Source organism: Osmerus eperlanus, chromosome 23, assembly GCF_963692335.1.
Source record: "Osmerus eperlanus chromosome 23, fOsmEpe2.1, whole genome shotgun sequence".
NCBI lineage: Eukaryota > Metazoa > Chordata > Actinopteri > Osmeriformes > Osmeridae > Osmerus > Osmerus eperlanus.
The window spans coordinates 4,828,035-4,847,806 of NC_085040.1; the positions used below are offsets into that span (position 1 = coordinate 4,828,035).

At 44.8% G+C, this 19,772-nt stretch overlaps 2 protein-coding genes across 8 annotated transcripts; both read right to left on the minus strand.

The window, feature by feature from the left end:
• Positions 1-200: 200 nt before the first annotated feature.
• Positions 201-13,103, minus strand: map4k2 (mitogen-activated protein kinase kinase kinase kinase 2). 5 transcript variants are annotated; one of them, XM_062449290.1, is made up of 32 exons: positions 12,738-13,103; positions 10,218-10,275; positions 9,839-9,929; positions 9,607-9,671; positions 9,407-9,462; positions 8,882-8,929; positions 8,699-8,741; positions 8,513-8,585; positions 8,102-8,233; positions 7,830-7,892; positions 7,647-7,728; positions 7,335-7,445; positions 7,047-7,125; positions 6,156-6,214; positions 6,003-6,052; positions 5,569-5,607; positions 5,057-5,090; positions 4,810-4,969; positions 4,379-4,551; positions 3,849-3,890; positions 3,486-3,570; positions 3,315-3,394; positions 3,126-3,186; positions 2,744-2,861; positions 2,592-2,650; positions 2,396-2,499; positions 2,087-2,270; positions 1,888-1,956; positions 1,720-1,806; positions 1,544-1,614; positions 1,358-1,413; positions 201-1,248 (listed from the first exon to the last, which is right to left on the minus strand). In XM_062449290.1, the coding sequence occupies exons 1-32, from the start codon at positions 12,828-12,830 to the stop codon at positions 1,161-1,163; spliced, it is 2,613 nt and encodes an 870-aa protein (XP_062305274.1). In that variant the 5' UTR covers positions 12,831-13,103; the 3' UTR covers positions 201-1,160. The 5 variants fall into 5 exon arrangements, with proteins under 5 accessions (XP_062305274.1, XP_062305273.1, XP_062305278.1 ...); XM_062449289.1 differs by having other exon boundaries at positions 6,003-6,055; XM_062449294.1 differs by lacking the exon at positions 5,569-5,607.
• Positions 13,104-13,273: 170 nt separating this feature from the next.
• On the minus strand, positions 13,274-19,286 carry men1 (multiple endocrine neoplasia I). 3 transcript variants are annotated; one of them, XM_062449640.1, is made up of 10 exons: positions 19,144-19,286; positions 18,009-18,505; positions 17,702-17,910; positions 17,138-17,266; positions 16,899-16,939; positions 16,675-16,762; positions 16,429-16,565; positions 15,213-15,348; positions 14,745-14,918; positions 13,274-14,583 (listed from the first exon to the last, which is right to left on the minus strand). In XM_062449640.1, the coding sequence occupies exons 2-10, from the start codon at positions 18,442-18,444 to the stop codon at positions 14,083-14,085; spliced, it is 1,851 nt and encodes a 616-aa protein (XP_062305624.1). In that variant the 5' UTR covers positions 18,445-18,505; positions 19,144-19,286; the 3' UTR covers positions 13,274-14,082. The 3 variants fall into 3 exon arrangements, with proteins under 3 accessions (XP_062305624.1, XP_062305625.1, XP_062305626.1); XM_062449641.1 differs by having other exon boundaries at positions 19,155-19,266; XM_062449642.1 differs by having other exon boundaries at positions 19,151-19,169.
• Positions 19,287-19,772: the final 486 nt, after the last annotated feature.

The following is a 19,772-nucleotide window of genomic DNA, read 5'->3' on the forward strand; positions in this document are numbered from 1 at the left end:
TAACATACAAAACAAGAAGTTATTTTATTCGCATTCACAGAATAGACCTTACCTTACATGCCGATGTTAGTGACAATTTGCCAACCCATTCGGTAAATGTTTATTTTAACATCGTTGGATATTTGATCTGGTCAGCATGACTTTTTAGTTTATTATCTGTTCAGTGAACATAAAGGTTTGCTCTCAATAAATACTGCCCCCAAAATGTAAATGTTTATTTTCACCTTTTTCTATTCAATTATATAGCAAGTGACATGACAATGTACATACTTAAAACTCTCCAATACATTCCCACATCATGTGCTTACCCTGAATAAAAAATCCAATACGCATATTGCATATTTCTTTCAAGTATCTTTCAGGGGTGATGAGTGTTACATGATAGCCCATCCCTCCCATGTTAAATCACTCGACCAAAACAAAAGAAAAGCAAACCAGTATTATAAACTATAGGAATCATTATACTATTCAAATGATGTGCTCTTTCAATTTCAGAAATAGCTCAATATTAGCATATATTAGCACTCCAACAATATGGCACATTAAGCATGTGACAATACATTTTAATAACAGCAGAGCTAGAGCCACCAATGGCATCCCCACATTACTGGGTTGAGAAGCATCTACATGTTAGTTCACAGACAGTGTCCACTTCTTGTTATATGTTATATAACAAGTGTGTTGTTATATGGAAACAGTCAAAAGTTTAGACCAGGTATCATCACTAAGTTGATCTCAACTGCCAACTACCAGCAGGGGAGACAATGTAGGTTGATGCAGTATAAGTTAAAGTAGCATGTGCGCTTTAAGAGTTATAAGTCTTCATAGGGATTCTCAACAAGTCTTTACTGACACAGCACAGTACATTTCCCTCTGTGCTATATTCCAGAGTCTGTTTCCTGTTTGCAGGTAGAGGGGTTAGTGAGTTCAGGTTGTGGTGAAGCCATAACAGTCACATGACAGTACGTTCTTTCTATCCTTTGTCTCTCTCCTTCATCTTCTTCACTTCACAGAGATGGCAGGGAAACAACCTGAAACAATGGATCCTGTCACGTAGGTTAAGCAGAATAAGCTGCTTCCATCTGTTGTTCATCCACTCACTTTTCTTTTCCTCCATCTTCTTGTCTTTCTCTTACTCCTCTTTTCCCATCTTCTTGTTTTCAGTAACTGCTTTCGTGGCCAGTCAGGATATACAGGTTGCTCGAGGCCAAGGGGTCGTCTGTTGGGGTACTCTGTAGGACAATATCTCTGTGTCGAAGATAAAGGCAAAGAAAGACGTGTTTTCCAGGGTTCAACTACTAAATGGTCTTTTACGTCCATGTGAGGGCAGGAATGCAGAGACGACATGTGAGCATACCTGTTTGTCCCCAAGACCCGAAACACGCGCGTTTCATCTGTGATCTCCTGCGTGACCTAGACACAAACACGCCACCATAATTCACTGCCCATGCAAATAAACAATTAAACAATGACAAGACCTGTAAATAACACAAGATTTTCAAATGATGCAGCAGTTGAATCCGACACCAAATATGGTAATCACCTCATTTGAAGGAAGACTACGCCCTTTGAGACCATGTTTCCAGAAGGCGAGGACACTATCCTGTAAACACACTATCCACAGAACAGATGTCACCCTAAGCTCTACATAAACAGCAGATATACTTTACTGACACATACACATAAACACAATGTGAGCAATATCATTGGTTTAATTACCAAGTGTTTCAATTGGGAAGTCAAAGAACATTTCAGAAGCCAACTCCTTCGATGGAAGCCCTTGTAGGTTGACAATCTTCACAGTTTCTAGGAAGGAAACATCCAATTACTACTGGATGAGTATTGACACATTGAAAGGATGTTATATTATTGAATCTGAAGACTCACTTTCTAATGCAATGAGGACTGTATCTCTGTCTAGCTGCGTAACTTGCACTGCTCCAACAGGCCCATGGTCTGTCCACAAAACAGACACACACACACATTGAGAAAGAGTGAGATAGTAACCAACATTTATACAGAGAAAAATAAATCCCTCTACATGAAACAACATCAGGTATTTTTCTAACGTCTAGATCCACCCTACCTGGAGGAGAGTTAGGTGTGCCGTTCAACTCTACAATTTCAAACTTCAGCTTCTGGTTTGTTACCGACTCCCCCTTGCCGATGGTACAGTCTCTTACCCCTACGCACAGCTGTGGAAACTCATCTGTCACTAAGACCAGGAGTTCAAAGATAGGCAGGGATTCTGGGAGGCTAATTGCAATATGCTGAAAGAAGGAGATGGAGAAAGTCAAGAGTTCAAGTACCAGAAAATGAATTGTGGTTTTATGAACATTTTTAAAAGTAAACACTAGTTTCTCTTTCAGATTTGATGTATTGTATTGATACAAACCTTGAGCTGCATGAACTTCTGTAAGGGCTCATACCACAACAGTAGGACCAATCCTGATGGCACAGCCCCACACAGAAAGGTGCTGTCTGTGTATGGGTTCCGTGCTGGAAAGAGAGAAAGGGAGATAGAGACAAATGCAATCGCTACCATCTCGCTGGTTGGGAACAAACCACCGGTTGGAAAAACAGTCACTCACCCACACTACACCTTCGACAGCCTTTGGTGTCTGGTATCTTCCCAAATACAGCATACTTTCTGCAGAGGGGCAAACGAGGTCTTTATTGAATCCGAGATGCAAGACAACATCAAATAAGCACCTACTCATGCATTGTGGGCAGGGATGTGTACCTGGGATTGATCCTGTCCGTGAGGCGGTTGGTGCCCAGGGACAGGTGACTCTTCTGCAGGTGGCCTCTTTGTTCAAACAAAGCTGGTAGACTGTGAGAGTACAGCTGGGACGACTTTCCTGTTAAGGACACAGAGATGGTTAATAGACAGAGGTTAAGTGAGGAAAGGAGAGATCTTTACCCTGTAGTATTCAATAACGGGAGCCAGAATTCGAGAACCTAGAATCAAACTCAAGCAGCTTTGTCACACTGGGGTTGGTGTCACCTATTGCTCACAAAACAATGGCTCAAAATCAGGACTATTTTGTTAAACTGAACATTCAGTTTGTTTGCATGGTCAAATTTGAATGTGAAAGTTGATAAAAAACAGAATAACTCCATACCTGATACAGACATCAAGACGTTATTCATGACATAAAGCCAGGTGCATCTTTGAGGGAGCAACTGCGGGGAAGACAGAAAAAGTCTTAAAACTGAAACAAATGTCATCCTTTTCCAACATTGTTAACTACTGAATAATAAAGTGCATCATCAGCAATTAGACGTTAGACAGTAAATGTGCATAAATCCACCTTCTCTAGAGTGTCCTCATGAAGCTCATTGAGGTTGAGAGTATAAACTCCTTCCTCTGCCCCCAGAATGAGATACTGATCTAAAACAGACAGACAGAGCACAGACATGAGCGCATCGCTCATGTCTATAGATACTTGCCAACAGCTCTCTACCTCTCTTTGTGGTCCTACCTCTTGTCTTAGGCAGTATCCAGGCGACAGCACAGTGGATCTTAAGGGGGCACCCGTTAAAGACTTTGGAGAAGCAGGCTCCCATCTGCAGCATGGAAAAAAACAAAATATTTCAACTTGAAGCATAATAATGTGGCGTGTCAGAAGTGTCATTAATCTATGGTGTCGTACTGTCTGTCTGGTTGAAATGTGCGTTCCACCATCAGCACTCAAGCATTCACAGCACAGTTGGTGTGTGTGTGTTTGTATGTCTGTTTGTGTGCATGTGTGTAAGCGTTTGCAAATGTTTTTGCAGTTAGTAATCATAGCAAAGGTCAAGGGTCAAGTCCCTCTGGCTGCATGCGGTTAGACCTCTCCACTTACATGGACTTGAGGGGTAGGAGGGAGTCCATGACAATCAGCTCTCTATAATTTAAAAGGTTACACGCACACACACACACACACACAACAAAAAAGGGATAAACGGGGTCATTCAAATGCAGGGTTTCCCATTCTTGTTGGTTGTAGAGAGTGAGCTCTCCTTTTCCATTTGTTACGAAACTACGGTTTAAAAGGGATACAACTGGGTAATGGGAACAGGTTATTAGGTTAACAGTCCACCCACACACATTGGTCAATAAGGAACTATTGATATGTTGTGAGTCAAGTTGCATAAAGGGCCCTGTCCCAAGTGAAGCCCTAAGACCTATTCCCTTCGCTGGTGGATTTCTGCCTCAGTTGCATAGGTGCAATAAAATGGTAGGCTTCTGAGTCCAAGCTGTCCACAAAGGGGCCATGTGAGGGAGCTACTACTACCATGCTTCTTACACCTGTTCTGTACACCTGTACAGATGTCCACAAGTACAAGAGAATTAGTGGGATCATGTGGAACAAGCCTGAGGGGGTCAACTCACAGACTCCTCCCTCTTCTTCCTCAGGGTGCTCCACTCAGGTGAGAGGGGTGTGTCCCTCTTGGGAGGGGTAACGCCCCCAGACTTCTTCTCAGCCAGTGAGCCCTCCCCCTCAGGGACACAGGGGTCACTGCACCACTGCCGGATGTCCTGAGTGGCTGAACACCTGGCCAGGCCTGGCAGAGAGCAGGGCAGGAGGGGGGTACAAAACAGATAACACTACAGTTGAGGAGGTTATACAGGATGTTACGGGCTGAAATCTTAGCATGCATCTGAAACAATACTAACACTAAGTCAACCAAAACTAAAGTGACGAAAACTACTCTGTATCACTGTCTGTGCTGGCTACTTTAAAAGTATATGCCTATTGTGTACAGATGCCGTTTATCGTATTGCTATGGTGAATAGAGCGCTGTGGAGAGGCTGTGCAGTACCTGAGGAGGAGTCGGGGGTGAGGGTGGAGTCTGCTCCCAGGGTGGCGCTAGGTCGAAGGGTCAGGTCCTTGTCCTCCATGTTGGGAGGGAAAGAACCAAACACGGGCAGGGAGGCGGTGGTGGGGCTGAACAGACCACTCTTTCTTCCTCCTTTATCGCCCTGCAGAACCCCAGATCATCCCAAAATGGTGTCAGTTGTTTCAATGTTATTTAAATGTGTAATCGTAGAACATTTATTCCCACTTACATCAATAGATGGCGCTCTTTTGATGGTTAAACTCCTGTAAAATAGAGTTCAAAGTTAGAAATACTCCATTTAACAGTATAACAGTTATTTATAGATGTATTTTATTGTTAGATAGGGGATAGTGAATATAGTCAATAGAGAAAACATAACTTTGTGTATCCACATTGGTTTTGCCAATGAAATGGATTCAGCATGAGTACAATGTCAAAAACAAAATAAAATAGTAAAATAAGTAGTGTGTATTGGATACATGCTGAGCCAGCACATAAGGGTCATGTTATGGATCCATAAGAACAATGCAAGGAGTCTGGAGTAAGCAACGTAAAAATACACACACAACATGACCAGTGTGTAAGCGTCTGAGGGCCAGCTACAGTACATCAGGCCGACTTTATCAGACAATGGCTCCATTCCAGTAATCAAACTTCCATTGTGTCCTTGACAAGGGGAAGTGTTGGCGGGGGAGGGGGTTAGGGGTTTGAGGGGGCTTGGAATGGAGTCTTTCAGCCTACCTCAGCTGGAGAGCTTGCTCCACACATTCCAACAGGCTCCTGCAACAGGAAGACCTGATGTTAATCTGACTACGGGGGTGCTATGAGCCCATCTGGACTGTGTACACGCACGTGACAGCACAGGGGGACGAACACAGGGCAGGGCCTGTGCTCCCTCAGTGATGTATTACAGCTCTCCTGGATAAATACTAGACTGTAAATATGCATGGTTGTTGCCATGTTTTGAATCTGGTAGTCTTCAACCAGACACGCCGCTCAGCTCAGAAGTTCTGCAAGGTCTCGTATGTATTTTTTGCCGCTATCACCTTAACCTACGCTCGTTTAGATGTGTTATATTATAGAGAAATATGAAAAGGCAGAGATACAGATTTTCCTTCATCAAATGTGGCTGATTTAAGGGAAACAGAAGCGTAAGTGGACCATGCACCACTTACGGGGATTCATCTTCGTCTCCTGAGAGGCTCCAATCGTCGTCATAGGAACTCTGCTGCAACATCATCAATGCGATTGTCAGCCACGACAACAGATCATCATTACTCACTCACAAACCTCCATCTTCTTGTAAACAGGAAATAACTGTCACTTACCATCTCTGGGTAGGGCTCTGTGACCTTCCTTAATGGAGGACCAAACTTCACTTGGTCAACTAAAGGAAACACCAATTTATATTATTATTACTATTAAAGTGAAGTAGTAGAGGAAAGTAGAGGAAAAGACTGCTACAATCTCCATTGGGTTTTAATGGTTACATAATGAATCGACACACGATTGCGTGCAGGCCCACATTACACAGACTACACACTTCAGAACATCAATAATGAGCAAAACCTGCAGCTTCAGAGGTCTGCTGACACACACATTCCAGTTCCGCTGACATCAGACCCCCCCATCTCCACAGAGATAAGTCACAGCACCCCTTCCAGTCCCCCTTGGATGCGTTTGAATGGCGCAAAATCCTGTCCATAAATCACGCCTGTCACTTGTTTCCATGTGTCATTGTTGCGTGTCGAAATACGTGCTGTGTGTCCATGCTGTAGAGTGACCCCATTGTCCCTCAGCGCGACACTCAGTGAATGCTGTAATCGTTTTTTGATATGACTCCTGACAATAGATCCTCAGTCACCCCTCCCTTCCTCCCCTCCTCCTTTCCCCAGCGCGGGTCCTCCAGACTCGCTCCACGTGTGTGGGCCACTGGCACGTCAGAGGATGGCAGAGAGAACATGCCCCATGCCCTGTGCGTGTGCAGGACAGTGCCACCTCTATGTGTGCCGGGAGCTGGTCAGTGACTTCATCCGCCCTTCGCTGTCAATGGGCTTGTTGTGGTGAGGACCCTGGAGAGTGTGCTCTGCTCCGGGGGGCCTTGTCCTCGGTCCTCCCCTGCCCCACTTCCATACATCAAGCTGCTGTGCATGATGTTTAGCTGGGGTATGACCTCAACCCTCCAACACAATGTGTGTGTGTGTGTGCTAAATACTTACACTGCTCCTCAGAGAGGGTCCTCTCCACTGGCAAGTGTTTCCCAGCTGACTGGATCTTGTCCGGGGCGGCGTCCCCTATCTAAGGATGTATAGATAATGAACGATAGAATCACAACAACAGACAATTACCACTGCTCCAAAGTGACCTTGGCGATGACTGTCGGTCACTCACTCAGAAACTGACCATCCAGGAAGTCCATCAGGCATCCATTCATTCATTCATCCATCCATCTAGTCACCCAGCCGGCCGGCCACCCAGTCAGCCATGAAGCCAGAGATGAGTCTCACCTCCAGCTCGCTGTCCACCATGCTGTGAGAGGAGTGAAGGTCGGGGTTGTTGGCCATGTCCAGCAGCTCTATCGCCAGGTTGCGTGTCAACAGCTGGGTCACAAACGGATGCTATGGAGGCAAGGGGGGGGGAGGGTGGAACAGGTTCATGACCTCTGCAACCCAACATCTGCAATACATCTACCTCGACCTGTCTTCATTTCCCACTACGGTTAGTAGCAGGAGTTCCTAAGTCGAGGTTTTAAAGAGAGTACGGGTGGTCTTTGAGCTGTGCTCCATCACGAGTCACCGCAGAGGGAGACTGGGTGCTACCTGTAGAAGAGTCTCTGCTGAAGGCCTCTTGCGGGGGTTCTTAATAAGAGCCATCTTCACGAAGCTCTGGAATCCCGCAGACCTGGAAAGTGAGACGGCGGAGGACGGTGATGATGTCATTATTGGGGAGATTTCAATCAGATAGTCGGAAAATCGTGGGGGTTATCTTGTTGTTCGTCTTACCACTTTGTTTTGTCCTTGAGCCTGGGAGGCTGAAAGCTGCTTTTGGACATCAACATCAGGGCTCTGGAAAAGCAGAAAGCACATGTCAAACAGTGCAATAACTTCCCAATTTTTTTAAATTCATTTTAGTTATTTTTATAACTATAATAATACCCCAACACGAGTCTCTACAGCTCCCACAGTCTCTGTATTTTCCGCCATTGCTTCAAATGCATGAGCTGACAGATTTAGAGCCAGTCTTTGTCTGTGTGTGTGTCTGCCTCGTTTCTCACCGCATGGGGTGAAGGTCAAACATGGGCGGCTGCAGCTCGGCCAGCTCCATGGCTGTGATGCCCACGGCCCAGATGTCACACAAATGGTTGTACCCGCCCTTCTTCTCTACCGCCGCCACCTCTGGGGCCATCCTGTGACACAGGGAACAACACCAGTCTGACTACCAGGCACCGGACTGAGCAGAGAGACGGAGAAGGGGTGGAAAAGATGGCGGCACCGCATTTCTCAGGAAAACAATCGTGACTCGAGGTTATGTCCTGAAAGGCAGAAACTGACAGAGAAAATACCCCAAATCTGTCTTGAAAAGAGAGTTATTCAGGGGATTAGTGTGGTGAGAGAAGAACACAAAGTGTGTGTTTTCAGTGAGTCAGTTACATTTGGAGGTCATGATTTGGATCCAGTTATCTCACCAGTAGGGAGTTCCGATAAAAGACTTCCTCTTGGCCACTGAAGCACTGATCTCTGCTGCCACTCCGAAATCCGCTGCAGGGAGACACAAAAATAAATACAGGATGGTAGAATCAAACATGTATTAGAAATGCATCTGTGTGTGTGTGTGTGTGTTAAATGGCAGAATGGTATAGATTCTCACTGACCCAGTTTGACGTCTCCACGTTCAGTGAGAAGTATGTTAGCTCCCTATGGTGAATACACAGGTACACGCACACACACATGTGAACATGCAGGGCAATAATATTCAGCATGTTTACCAAACACTGTAGTCATCATAATTATACAGCAGCAGCGCAGTCACAAGACAGGACATTAAAATAGCGTACCTTTATGTCTCTATGCATTTTACTTGTCTCGTGGAGGTGATACAAGCCCTGGGGAAAAAAAACATTTAGCCAAGTCCATCATCTGTACATCAACATTTACCAACGTCATTCAGAATATCACAGCCAGTTTCCAAAAATAACAAAAAAACAACAAACAGAATTTGCTAACATCATGTAGATAGGTGACACTGCAAGCTGTTTCAATTTGTCCGATTTTAACACTGCGGCCAAGTCAAATACTGCCTTGCTGTTCTGTGGTCGGAAACGCAATTCACATCCTCATCGAATACAAGCTATTGTCAATGTATTCTTAGTTTAGTATGCATTCTGTTGGTTTTGCATTTGATGCGCTGTGCTGTGAACAAGAGTCATGTGGGCAAATCGGCAACCCGGCTGAGCTGATATCTCAGCCGGCAGCTCTCACAGGCAGAGAGACCACAGAAGGGATATTTCACCTGGAGGGTGAGAGACCACAGAAGGGATATTTCACCGGGAGGGTGAGAGACCACAGAAGGGTTGTCTCACCTGGAGGGTTTCTCTGCAGACGTAGGCTATCTGTTTCTCCTTCAGTGGGCCGGTCACTAAGGAGAGACCAAAGCACTGTGATCAGGGAGACACACACGTGACATAGAAAGAGACCCCCAACCTTCAGCCCTGTCACCCACCCCCTCTACTCCCTATATAAACCAGGTATTCATTGCCAGGTATTGTGTTTTGTACGGTACCATGGTAGATGTCTTGGAGGGATCCACCTCCACAGTACTCCATACATATCCACAACTTGGTATTTCTGGAAATGAAATACACATTTATTTTATCAGTGTGTTTGACAGTTTGATTGACTTCCGCAATGTTTAATCTGGCAAGAGAAGGATTTCTCAACCCTTTCAGTGAAAATGTTCTAGGGTATTACATTTATTTGGAATACTCAATTATAATAAAGTAATAAAGAAGCACCTGTGATAGCTGCCAAAATAGGCCACAATGTTCTTGTGCTTGCATTCCTTCATCATGGTGATCTCTTGCTGGATCGATGTGATGTCATCGCCTGAACACAGTTAAATTGTCCAATTAGAGACAGGCAGATAAAATAATTTAAGAGATCTATGGTCATGTGCACAGTGCAATACAAGGTCATTCTGGCAAGCAACAGCTACATAGAAGCAAAAAGTGTACAACGGTAGCAATATAGCACAAGAAAAATCTAAGATGGCAACAGTTTTATAGATAGAAAGTGAAGAATACCAGATGCATACAAAGGTCATGAATTATGTATTTTTGTTACACACTGCAGAAATGGCAAGTCATGGCAAGAGTCTAGACTCTTTGGACATACCAGGGTCTAGCTTCACGATTTTGATGGCAGTCATTTCACTGGTCCTGATGTTACGAGCCTGAAAGGGAAGATTGTCATCAGCTGTGATGTGTGAACTCTGTTATGAAGTGGTACCGCAGGGCTCAGTGAGAGTGGACACTCAGAGAGTGTGTCAGGGCACCTCCATTGTACGCACTGGAACACCAACGCCAATCAATATTTCTGATCGAATGCCATGCTGACCCGCTGAAGAGTCTTTCTAACCAGTAGTGAACTGTCCCAAATTTTGATACCATCACAGTATTTCTTCTGATTCCCTTTTGGACGACAATCTAATAGTCTGTATGGATTTGAGAGGCAATGGACAGCCCTCCTCTGGCTTGGAGGGCTGTCCTGTAGCCCTGCGCCAGAACAGGACACTTAGCCAGCCATCTTGATGACAAAGGATCCAAGATTAGTCACCTTGATCTCACAACAGAAGGCAAGGAGCTGAGAAGGAGTTAGCTAAGCTCAGACATTCACAGAATTTGGTCAGTTTGTGTTGTGACTAGAAACTAGAACTTGTGACTCATGCCTGACCCAGGGAAAACCTCCCTGCATGGTTTCAAACCTACAATGAAAGCACCAAAATCAGACCAAAGTCTGAACCCACAATGTTACATAAGAACAATGAAGGAAAATTCCCCTTCTACCAGTGACAAAAATCTGGCCTAGGGTCATTTCCCCTATTTTATCTTCCAAAGATATTCTACTGCCTTTCTTCCAGAAACATCCAGCATGGAAGGGATGTTCTTTGGAGAACCTAATCCCTATTTTTTATCCACAACAACCAAAGTAGCAACCAATGGGATGTCAGGATCCCAAGAGAAAACCTGAAACGTTTACACCAACTTCCTGTTGTTTTCCTGTTATACCACAGGGCTTCCTGTGACTAAAGTGACAGTTATGTCACTGAAAGGTTTTACAGCCTGAAATAACAATGTTTGGAGTTATGGACAATGGGAGCTGAAAAAGGACTCTTAGTAATTTTTTATCCAAGTTCTCTCTCTTCCAGAAAAAGGGATTTAATCAAACCTCACAGTGGAATTTGAACAGACGAGTCATTTCCCCATGTGATCATTTAAGAGTTATGCTGCAACAGGCCTTGATTCTTATTTATTAACTAACAACATTCCCTGCAGGAGATCTTGTCATTGCTGTGTTGTAACTGCACATAAATATCACTGTTGACCCACAGCTTGGCAGGAATGACTGCTAAATATTTTGAAGCACTGCTTGTGTGTAAGTGTGGGTGCCTCTGTGCGTTGTTCATACAGGCCAAAGAGCATGTCATGATACCCCATTACTCATAGCATTCTGCATGTCATAGTGTCTGACAATAATACCAATCCCTTGTAGGGGCTTTGAAATGAAACCCTGTCTGCTTGACTATGGACCCTTGTTCTGTATAGAACCGCTCCAGGTAATTATGGGCTGGGAGGCAGAGGGCTGCCTATGACTCTTTATGTTGAAACCCACTGAATCACATGCTGAGTGGTTTGACCCATGGTGGTTTGCAGACAGATAGCTCCACTAAGGTTGGAGGAGAACACTGGAGAACAGTGGAGGAGAGAGGCAGTGGGTCGGTATAATGGATCATTGTCTGAAAGTACAGTTTCCCTATTCAGTGCACACCAGGCAGCCATATGGAACATATGTTGTGGTGTTTTTTAAATAAGAAAAACAACATACTAGTTACTTGTTTACTTGCATTTCTGAGATTTAAAAAAATAAATTTTTGTGTATGCAGGCAGTCCTGAGATACTATAAAAATATTCAGGCACGTTGGGGTGGAAGGGTTTGAGGGGGGTCGCAAACATCAACTACCAACTCCTGCATTTCTGGAACAGGATGCACGGGGCATGCAGGTTGGTTGCAGGTTGGTGTGCACACCGTAGCCCCCCGCATCAGATAAAAAATAAAGCGAAACTGACTGCATCCCTGTAACTTAACATCTTCCTTTGCAGTATAAATTATATCATATATCTTAAATGCAGTGCGACATGACAGTATTGCTGCTAGGGGAAATACATGCGGATTATTTAATGCCCTAAAAAATGTTTATTTGACGACTGATAAATAATCCAGTACTGTCCAAATGAATACCTGTTGATGATAAATTAGCTTGAAGCCTGTGGGGCAACATGTTGATCTTTCTTACACCCGCATATTTCAATTTCAGGTAGCGGTCATACGGGGGACGAGCAGAAGAAGAAGCGCAATACGACAAGAAATATTATTTATCCTCCCATCTCTCGTGATATTTGTGTTATTAGCATATGACTCAAATTATAGATGACATCTCTTTACCCATAAACAAAATCTCTCGTTCAACTTCATAAAATGCACAACAATATATAAAATGTGTATAGCAAAGCTATGTTAATAGTTAACATGAGTCATCCCCAAACTAAAACGCAGACGAAAATTAAAACAATTTGCAGTTAGCACAATTATACGTCAATTTGATCAGGTTATAATTAGGCTAATCTTCACACTCACCTTGAACACATCTCCGTACGTGCCACACCCAATACGATGAATTAATTCATAATCATCTAACGGGTCCAAAAAAGATACTCCAATCGTGTCCATGTTTAAAGACTTGTGTCTCTCACGCTTCTTATTTACGCATGATACAGTACTACAGGCTACAACAAACCAACCACTGAACGTGACTGTGGCGCGTAGGCGACTCGTTCAGCTACCAGTCTGGAATCTGACTAAACAAATGAAACTAATTCAAGCTGACAAGATATCGGAATAACGATCCTTTAGCCAGACACAATCCCCTCTTCTTTCCAAACCTTCATTGTAGGCTACTCCTCTTTGCAAAAGCCAGACCAAGAGCGCATGTAACCATTCCAGTCTACGAATATTTGCGCATGAGCGAGAAACAGAGATCGCAGGCTACTAGGGCAGCCCAGCCACCTGTGTGTATCAATACACCTGGGCTACAATATCACAGCTGTCCAGCAACAATGTTGATAGTTCATTAGCCGCTCAGATTTAGTACAACAAAGACACGTACTGTACAATAACATTTTAACTTGTTTATTTTCAGCAGATAAAAAGCACAAGTCATGAAGCAATACTATATTACAGGGGCACTACAGAAACCCCATTTTACAGTGCATGGTCTTCCTGGTCACTTCTCTAGTCAGTAGAAATACTTCAAAGTCGCCTATAGCCCCGGATATTCTCAAAACTAAAGGCCACCTAAATGATGAAAACAGAAGGCGATGTAAGGCAACAAATAGCAGGAGGTGAGCCACCGAAAAGCTGACTCATTCCCTTTCAAAAGCTTCAGTCAATGAAACAAATGAAAAATAAGATAGAAAATAAAAAATTAAATAATTTACGGGTTGCACGAGTGGTACAATGTGATTTGGATGCCGGTTTTGAAATGAATTCACCCATACTTTGGCTTATGAAACTTTTATATATGGGAGCTAAAATTGTGTGTATTGCCCTTTAGATCAACAAAAAGTGTAAGCATTGAACAGTGTTTCACTGCCTGTGATAAACCATACACTAGTGCTAAATCACAAAGTTGTTACACATACAATCATTATTTAATGAAACTATTAAATAAAACCGTCAGTCACCTGACTTTAGGCTCAATACATGATATTACACTAACAGAACTTTAATAAACAAGTATTTTATTCTTATCAACGCTGTGAGCTTATCAGACTTATATGATATGATTGCAAGTAGAAAAACCTCTGGATGAACGATGACAAAAAGATATTTCTGAATACGAGCAAAGTGTATTCACCTGTGTCGTCTCTCACAGTACAACCAAACTCCTACTAGTCTCTGTCTTGTCCCCTGTCCCCCCAGTCTAAAGTGATTTGCGCTGGCGCTTCATGAAGGACATGGTATAGTCTCCCGACGGCGTACTCTTCTGTCTCTTCATCTGCACCTGTGACTGGGCAGTCAGCTGTAGCTTGATGGCGCTCGAGTTCACCTTGGCCGCAGAGAGCAGCTCCTTCATCCCCTTCATCTTCTCGCTCTGGAAGGCCACCACGGGGCCTCCTGCTTGGGGCGCCTGGGGTGGTGAGGGGGGCGCCGGGCTGGGAGACTTGGCCTTGGCTTCGGACTCCCCGCCTCGGAGACCCTGGGAGGAGCGGCGGCGCCCTCCGCCCTCGCCTCCCACCTTCTTAGGCTGGCCGGGGGGTTGGATGGGTGGGCTGGAGGTCTGGGGGGGTGGGAGGCTCTGTTCCTCCAGTTTGGACTCCCGCCGTGGGCCTCGTCTCCGGCCCTCTCGCGGGTCATCGCTGGACTGGTCGTCATCGTCCTGGGGCTCAGGCTCTTTGGTGATGATGGTCACCTTCTGACGTATCTGTAGGGAGGTGGACAAGGATCTTGAGGCAAAATACCACAACAGATGATTGATACATAATTTCAGAGGCGGTGTCTGTTTGAGCATGAGGGAAAGATATAGTGTGTGTGCGTGCACATGGACCCAGACAGCAACTTTAAGGGTCAGCAGCATGTTTGTACCTGAGCATCGAAGCGGCTAAGGGACTGGACCAGGTAGGTGGCCCAGCCTACATGCAGGACAGGGGTAGGGCTCCCCTCCTCCCACTTGCAGATGCCATCGTAGAAACGCAGCAGGTGAGCAAAGCATTCTGGGTCTTGGAGGGCGGAGAGGGCATCAGCCTGCTTGGGCTGGTCCTGAGCAAAGATCAGGAGAAATTCAGACGGACACAACTGAATATGTGTAATGTAAAGTAATATAATTCAATGAGTAGAATAAATTAAAAAGGAGAGAGAGGGCCAGTAAAGGGGAGTTCATACATCATAATGCAAAACACTAACTGGGATGAGATCTCATTATCGGAAGGTGGAGGAGATTAAGAGGAAAGAACAGCAGCCAAAACATCACCCTGCTAGAACAGGTCATTTTAAACATCACCCTGCTAGAACAGGTCATTTTAAACATCACCCTGCTAGAACAGTATCAGTCACCTTCTCCGATTCCTCGCCCCCCTCCCCTCCATTTTCAGCAGCAGCGGCCGTTTCCTTCAGCAAGGTGGGGATGACGTCATTGGCGATGTCAAAAAACTCCTTGTAGATCTCCTCATCCTCCCTGAAATAGTTGTAGCTGGGGAGAGGGAACCACGGAAGAAGATTAGAAAACAGACCCAGAAATTATGAACTGGAAGGCATTGAAAACTAGTTTCAATGTTTTTTATTGGCTATAGCGGCCATTTGTGAAGGGTCTTCACAGTCTGAGTAACATTCTTTTGCATGGGTCTAAGGTTGGTGAGAGGCTAGACTGGAATACTGCATGACATCATTAGTACGCAAACTGAAAGAATCACGGAATATACACAGTCAACGCAACCCAAACGTTGGTATTTCACCCTTAATATCTCTTTCACAAGAGAGAATGGGAGGTTGCTTATCCTGAAGAACAATGGAGGGCCAGGAAGAGGCAGGGGGGAAAGGGAAGCAGAGCAGAGGTAGAGGGATGCGCCACAGCTCAGGGCGTGCCCCCAGCTCACATCCCCCAGGAAGATGACAGAGGGATGGCCTTCTCCACGTTGCTCCGCTCTGGGCTGTATTTTTAGCCCCCAGGGCAGACTGCCAGAAAGCCACATGAAGTGTGTTTAAGTGGGAGGAAAGTGCAGGTTTACGGTCCCCGAGGAGAAAAGCCAGGGCTGGGAGACGGAGGGAGGTTTCCTGCCTGGACTGGAGACATTGATACTAGGCTACAAACCCTCTGTTTGTGCTCGCACGCACACTCACACATGTTACAGAGCTTCACTTGTCATAGACAGTTCCTCCAGGGACACTTGTGAATGTGTAAGAGCCACAAAATTATAATTTCACATATATTTGTACCTGATTTGAGGTACAACAAACAATTACCAGGGACTGACAATGTGGAACGTTATGCATTATCACATTACATGGTCGCAGTTAAAACAGCATATAAGCTGTGAGTCTGACCTCTACTGTTACTCTGATGAAACTACAACTGAGCAGAATTTACATATGGTATCTGTGAAAACCTGTAGTCAACTACCATTCCATCTGTCCCTGGATATAACCACGAGCATGTGGTTTCCTAGACAGGATATTGTCTATAATATTAATTTGTGTTGATGTGAAATAAATGTAAGTAACTGCAGTGCGCAGAGGTAAAGAACCCAGCTTAATGTGGAGACTGCTGACTCACTCCTGCATGACGGAGGCAGCCTCGGCCCAGGAGCCCAGTGCCTCCCGAACCTCCCGGTGACGATAGTGGTAGCCTGCCAGGTACATGAACGGGTAAATATGCTCGTTGTTGTAGTACTTCTTCGCGGAGTTCACAGCCTGAAAAGCAAAGGAATACAAAAAACCAGAGTCACATGACATCTTACTCATGGATGGAATGGTCTGGCGTCGGATTTTTGACCCGAGGACACTGCAACATCACACTCACTTTGAGGTGGATGGCGAAGGGGCTCTCTTTGCCAGGTAAAGGCTCCTGGTCTTCCAAGTCCGCCAGGGTGCCCATGGCCATGGGATACCTGAGAGCATAAGAGGGAAGGAACTGCTCAGTTGGGAGAACAGAAGGGGACTGATATCTCAGGCAGCAAACAGTGACTCGGATTCGTTTTTTTCTACGTTTTAGGAGAGCTTTGGATTCTGTCTCAGTCATCTCACCTCTCCAGGTCTCCTCGATCATACAGCAGCCAAAGGAGCCTCTGTGCGCGAGCAGCCATTTCAGAGAAACAGATGAAAGGGAGAGAAAATTGGATGGGAAATGACAGCAGATCAGACTGAGCGCATTACAAAGAAAGACTTTGATGAGTTAAACACAGGTGCATGATTGCTTCCCTTGTGAAATGCATGTAGTTTAGTACTCCTGATATAAGTGTGTGTGTTAGTGTGAGAGATCTTACTTGTTGAAGTTGCAACAGCTCAGAGCTGTCTGTGTGCAGGTCCAGAGAAGGGTTGATGGCACACACCATGAAGGCCACTTCCATGTTCCTGTTGCACTTCATGTAGGAGCCCTTGAGGTACAGCCAGCTCTGAGGGAGGAATGAGGAAAGCAGTTTGACAATCAGGATTTGGAATTATATTTACACAATTACAAGAAACAGAACCTAAGGACTCAAGGAAGAACATCTAGATGGTTCCGCATTGAATGCTTCATGTAGTAGGATTTGCAGGTAACCAATAGATTCACATTTGAATCGTGATTCAGTCTTCTAGCGATTCACAAATGTAAATGGTTTTATTTATTTATTTTATTTAAATAATAATAATTTAAAAAAAATCGTGACCCCAAGAATCTTTACGAATCGTGAGGTACCAAAAGATTCCCGCCCCTAGTAACCAACTACCATTAATGTATCAGACATCAGTCAGATTGTGCTCCCTGTCAATCGCAATTGCTCTGTTAGCTAACATTGTCGAAGATAACACCCTCCTCCCTCCAGTCTGTGCAGTGGTCAGTGCCTCACCCTCTCACTGACTCCTCCGCTGACAGTCTGTCCTCGCCGGTCCTCGTTGCCCTTCCCGTGCCAGGTCACTTCTGCCGTCTCCTCTCCGTTCTTCCCAAAGATCACCCAGGCGTGGTCCTCGGACAGCGCCAGGTGGACATCCTTCAGTCCCAGCACCTGGCAGGCTGCCACCACTGCAAACGCCACACCTGAGCTGTCCAACTTTGTGCCTGATTAAAACATAATTTACTTTGAGTTAGTTTAAGCCACACCCTATATTGAAAACAGGAAACCTCAGTGTCTACTATCTCTTCCAGTTGACTCGTACCAGTAATGAGGCTGAAGAGGGACTGAATGTGGGCACGGTCCTTGAAGTAGGAGCGACTGAGACTGTTCCAGATCACGTCTGACACCTTCTTAACCAGTTCTCTACTGGAGCCGCCAGGAGGCCTCCGGTACTGGGACAGGTCCACTGCCCCCCGGATTTGGGCTGTGAAGCGTTCATGCAAGGCTGAGACCATGCCCAGCTCCACCGTGGGGAAGCAGGAGTTTGGACAGTCCGGCTCCAATGGTTCGAACCGGACACCAGGAACATTTATTGGTATGACCCTGTTCACAGCCAGGAAGTGTTCAACAAAACCCAGTACCAGGGACAGTAGCGCCATGTCTGGTTCGGACTTCTTAAGCTCAGCATCGAACAACTGGACCACCCCTTCGACCCCACGCAGCGGGAAGTGTTTCTTTTGAGCCGAGTGTAGCCCCATGTTATCCGTTCAGAGGACACAGCTCGCAGTCATTCAACTGGCTGGAGAGATGTCATATAGACTGGATAAAAGCAAAAACAACAGTATTAGCTATATTATAATGAAATTAATAGTTTAACCAGCCAGACTTGGATCCTGCTACCTAACCTAGCTCCAACGAGAACGAGCTGTATAACATGGTAGAGCCTGTGGCGGGGTGGGAGTGGCACTTGCCTGTCCAGCGACCGCTGACGACAAGTATATAAAACGAGTTCATAGATAGGGAAAATAAATACGTATCAATGTCCGTGATAAAAATCATGGCATGGCTTTCAACACTATTCTGTAATTAGCTAGCTACCTAGCACTAGCTTGCTTGAATTGTCTTTTCGTGGCAACAACGTGTCAATTCTACTCGCAAAATAAAGATTATAATTATATAATTATGGAATATCTAGTTCGCTTTGACAATACTAAACGTGCATATTCACAGATTCAGACACATTCAGTTAGAGCTAGCTAGTTATACAGCAAATTAAGATTTGTAATAGGCTAGTAGGCTAGATAGCTAGAAGCTAATTGCCCGCTAACGTAGGCTAAGTTAGCAAGCTAGCTATTACACCATCATATGAATGACTGATACACCATAAAGTACACATTAAATGCCTTCTACTCAGTTTACAGAGTAAATTCACATTTCCTAATAAATTGAATACGCACCACTCACTTACAGCTGCACCCACATGTTTTTGTTTGTGCCTTTCTTTTGCCGCGCAGTTCTATGATGACTGTTAGAGAGGAGGTCACATGCAACAAAACTCGAGCAACGCATGCGTTTTCACAGATCTACAACAGACACGCCGGGCCTTTACGTAGGATGGTAACCATCCCTGTGGACTCAAGTTAACAAACCCATGCAAATGTTGAACACTTTACAACAAGCCTCGTTGTGTCTGCCGTCTTGTGAACAGATGCATTTGTGGAAATGTAGTTTAGAGTAACTATTTTAGGAACAAGAGAATGGGCAATATGAATCGCCAGCAGGTGGCAACATTACAATATTATTCAGCCACATTGTTACAAAATGGAACTGTAGTAAACATTACATAATGACAAGAGGCGTGCACACTGCATGGTCTGTGCTGTGTGAAGCATGATAAACACTTTCGTTTCGCGTTTTTATTGCATTTATAGACCTATGTGTGCCTTGACGTCTTCATCGCTTTGATCGTTATTGTTAATTAGGCGACTCATGTGCAAACGTTCATGCCTTTCCACACATAGATTATGTCTGATCTTACACAATCCTAAGGACATTTGAATAACTCTTATGTCAAATGTTACACTTA

Excerpts from the sequence above, each read along its gene's own strand:
- map4k2 (XM_062449289.1), bottom strand. The coding sequence starts at position 12,830 with ATGGACACGATTGGAGTATCTTTTTTGGACCCGTTAGATGATTATGAA. Across the intron at positions 4,970-5,056 it reads AAAGAGCGCCATCTATTGAT|GGCGATAAAGGAGGAAGAAA; the intron begins GTAAGTGGGAAT and ends GGGGTTCTGCAG. Across the intron at positions 2,271-2,395 it reads AGAAGTTCATGCAGCTCAAG|CATATTGCAATTAGCCTCCC; the intron begins GTTTGTATCAAT and ends TCCTTCTTTCAG.
- men1 (XM_062449640.1), bottom strand. The coding sequence starts at position 18,444 with ATGGGGCTACACTCGGCTCAAAAGAAACACTTCCCGCTGCGTGGGGTC. Across the intron at positions 17,911-18,008 it reads CCTCTTCAGCCTCATTACTG|GCACAAAGTTGGACAGCTCA; the intron begins GTACGAGTCAAC and ends TGTTTTAATCAG. Across the intron at positions 14,919-15,212 it reads GGGGCGAGGAATCGGAGAAG|GACCAGCCCAAGCAGGCTGA; the intron begins GTGACTGATACT and ends ATCTTTGCTCAG.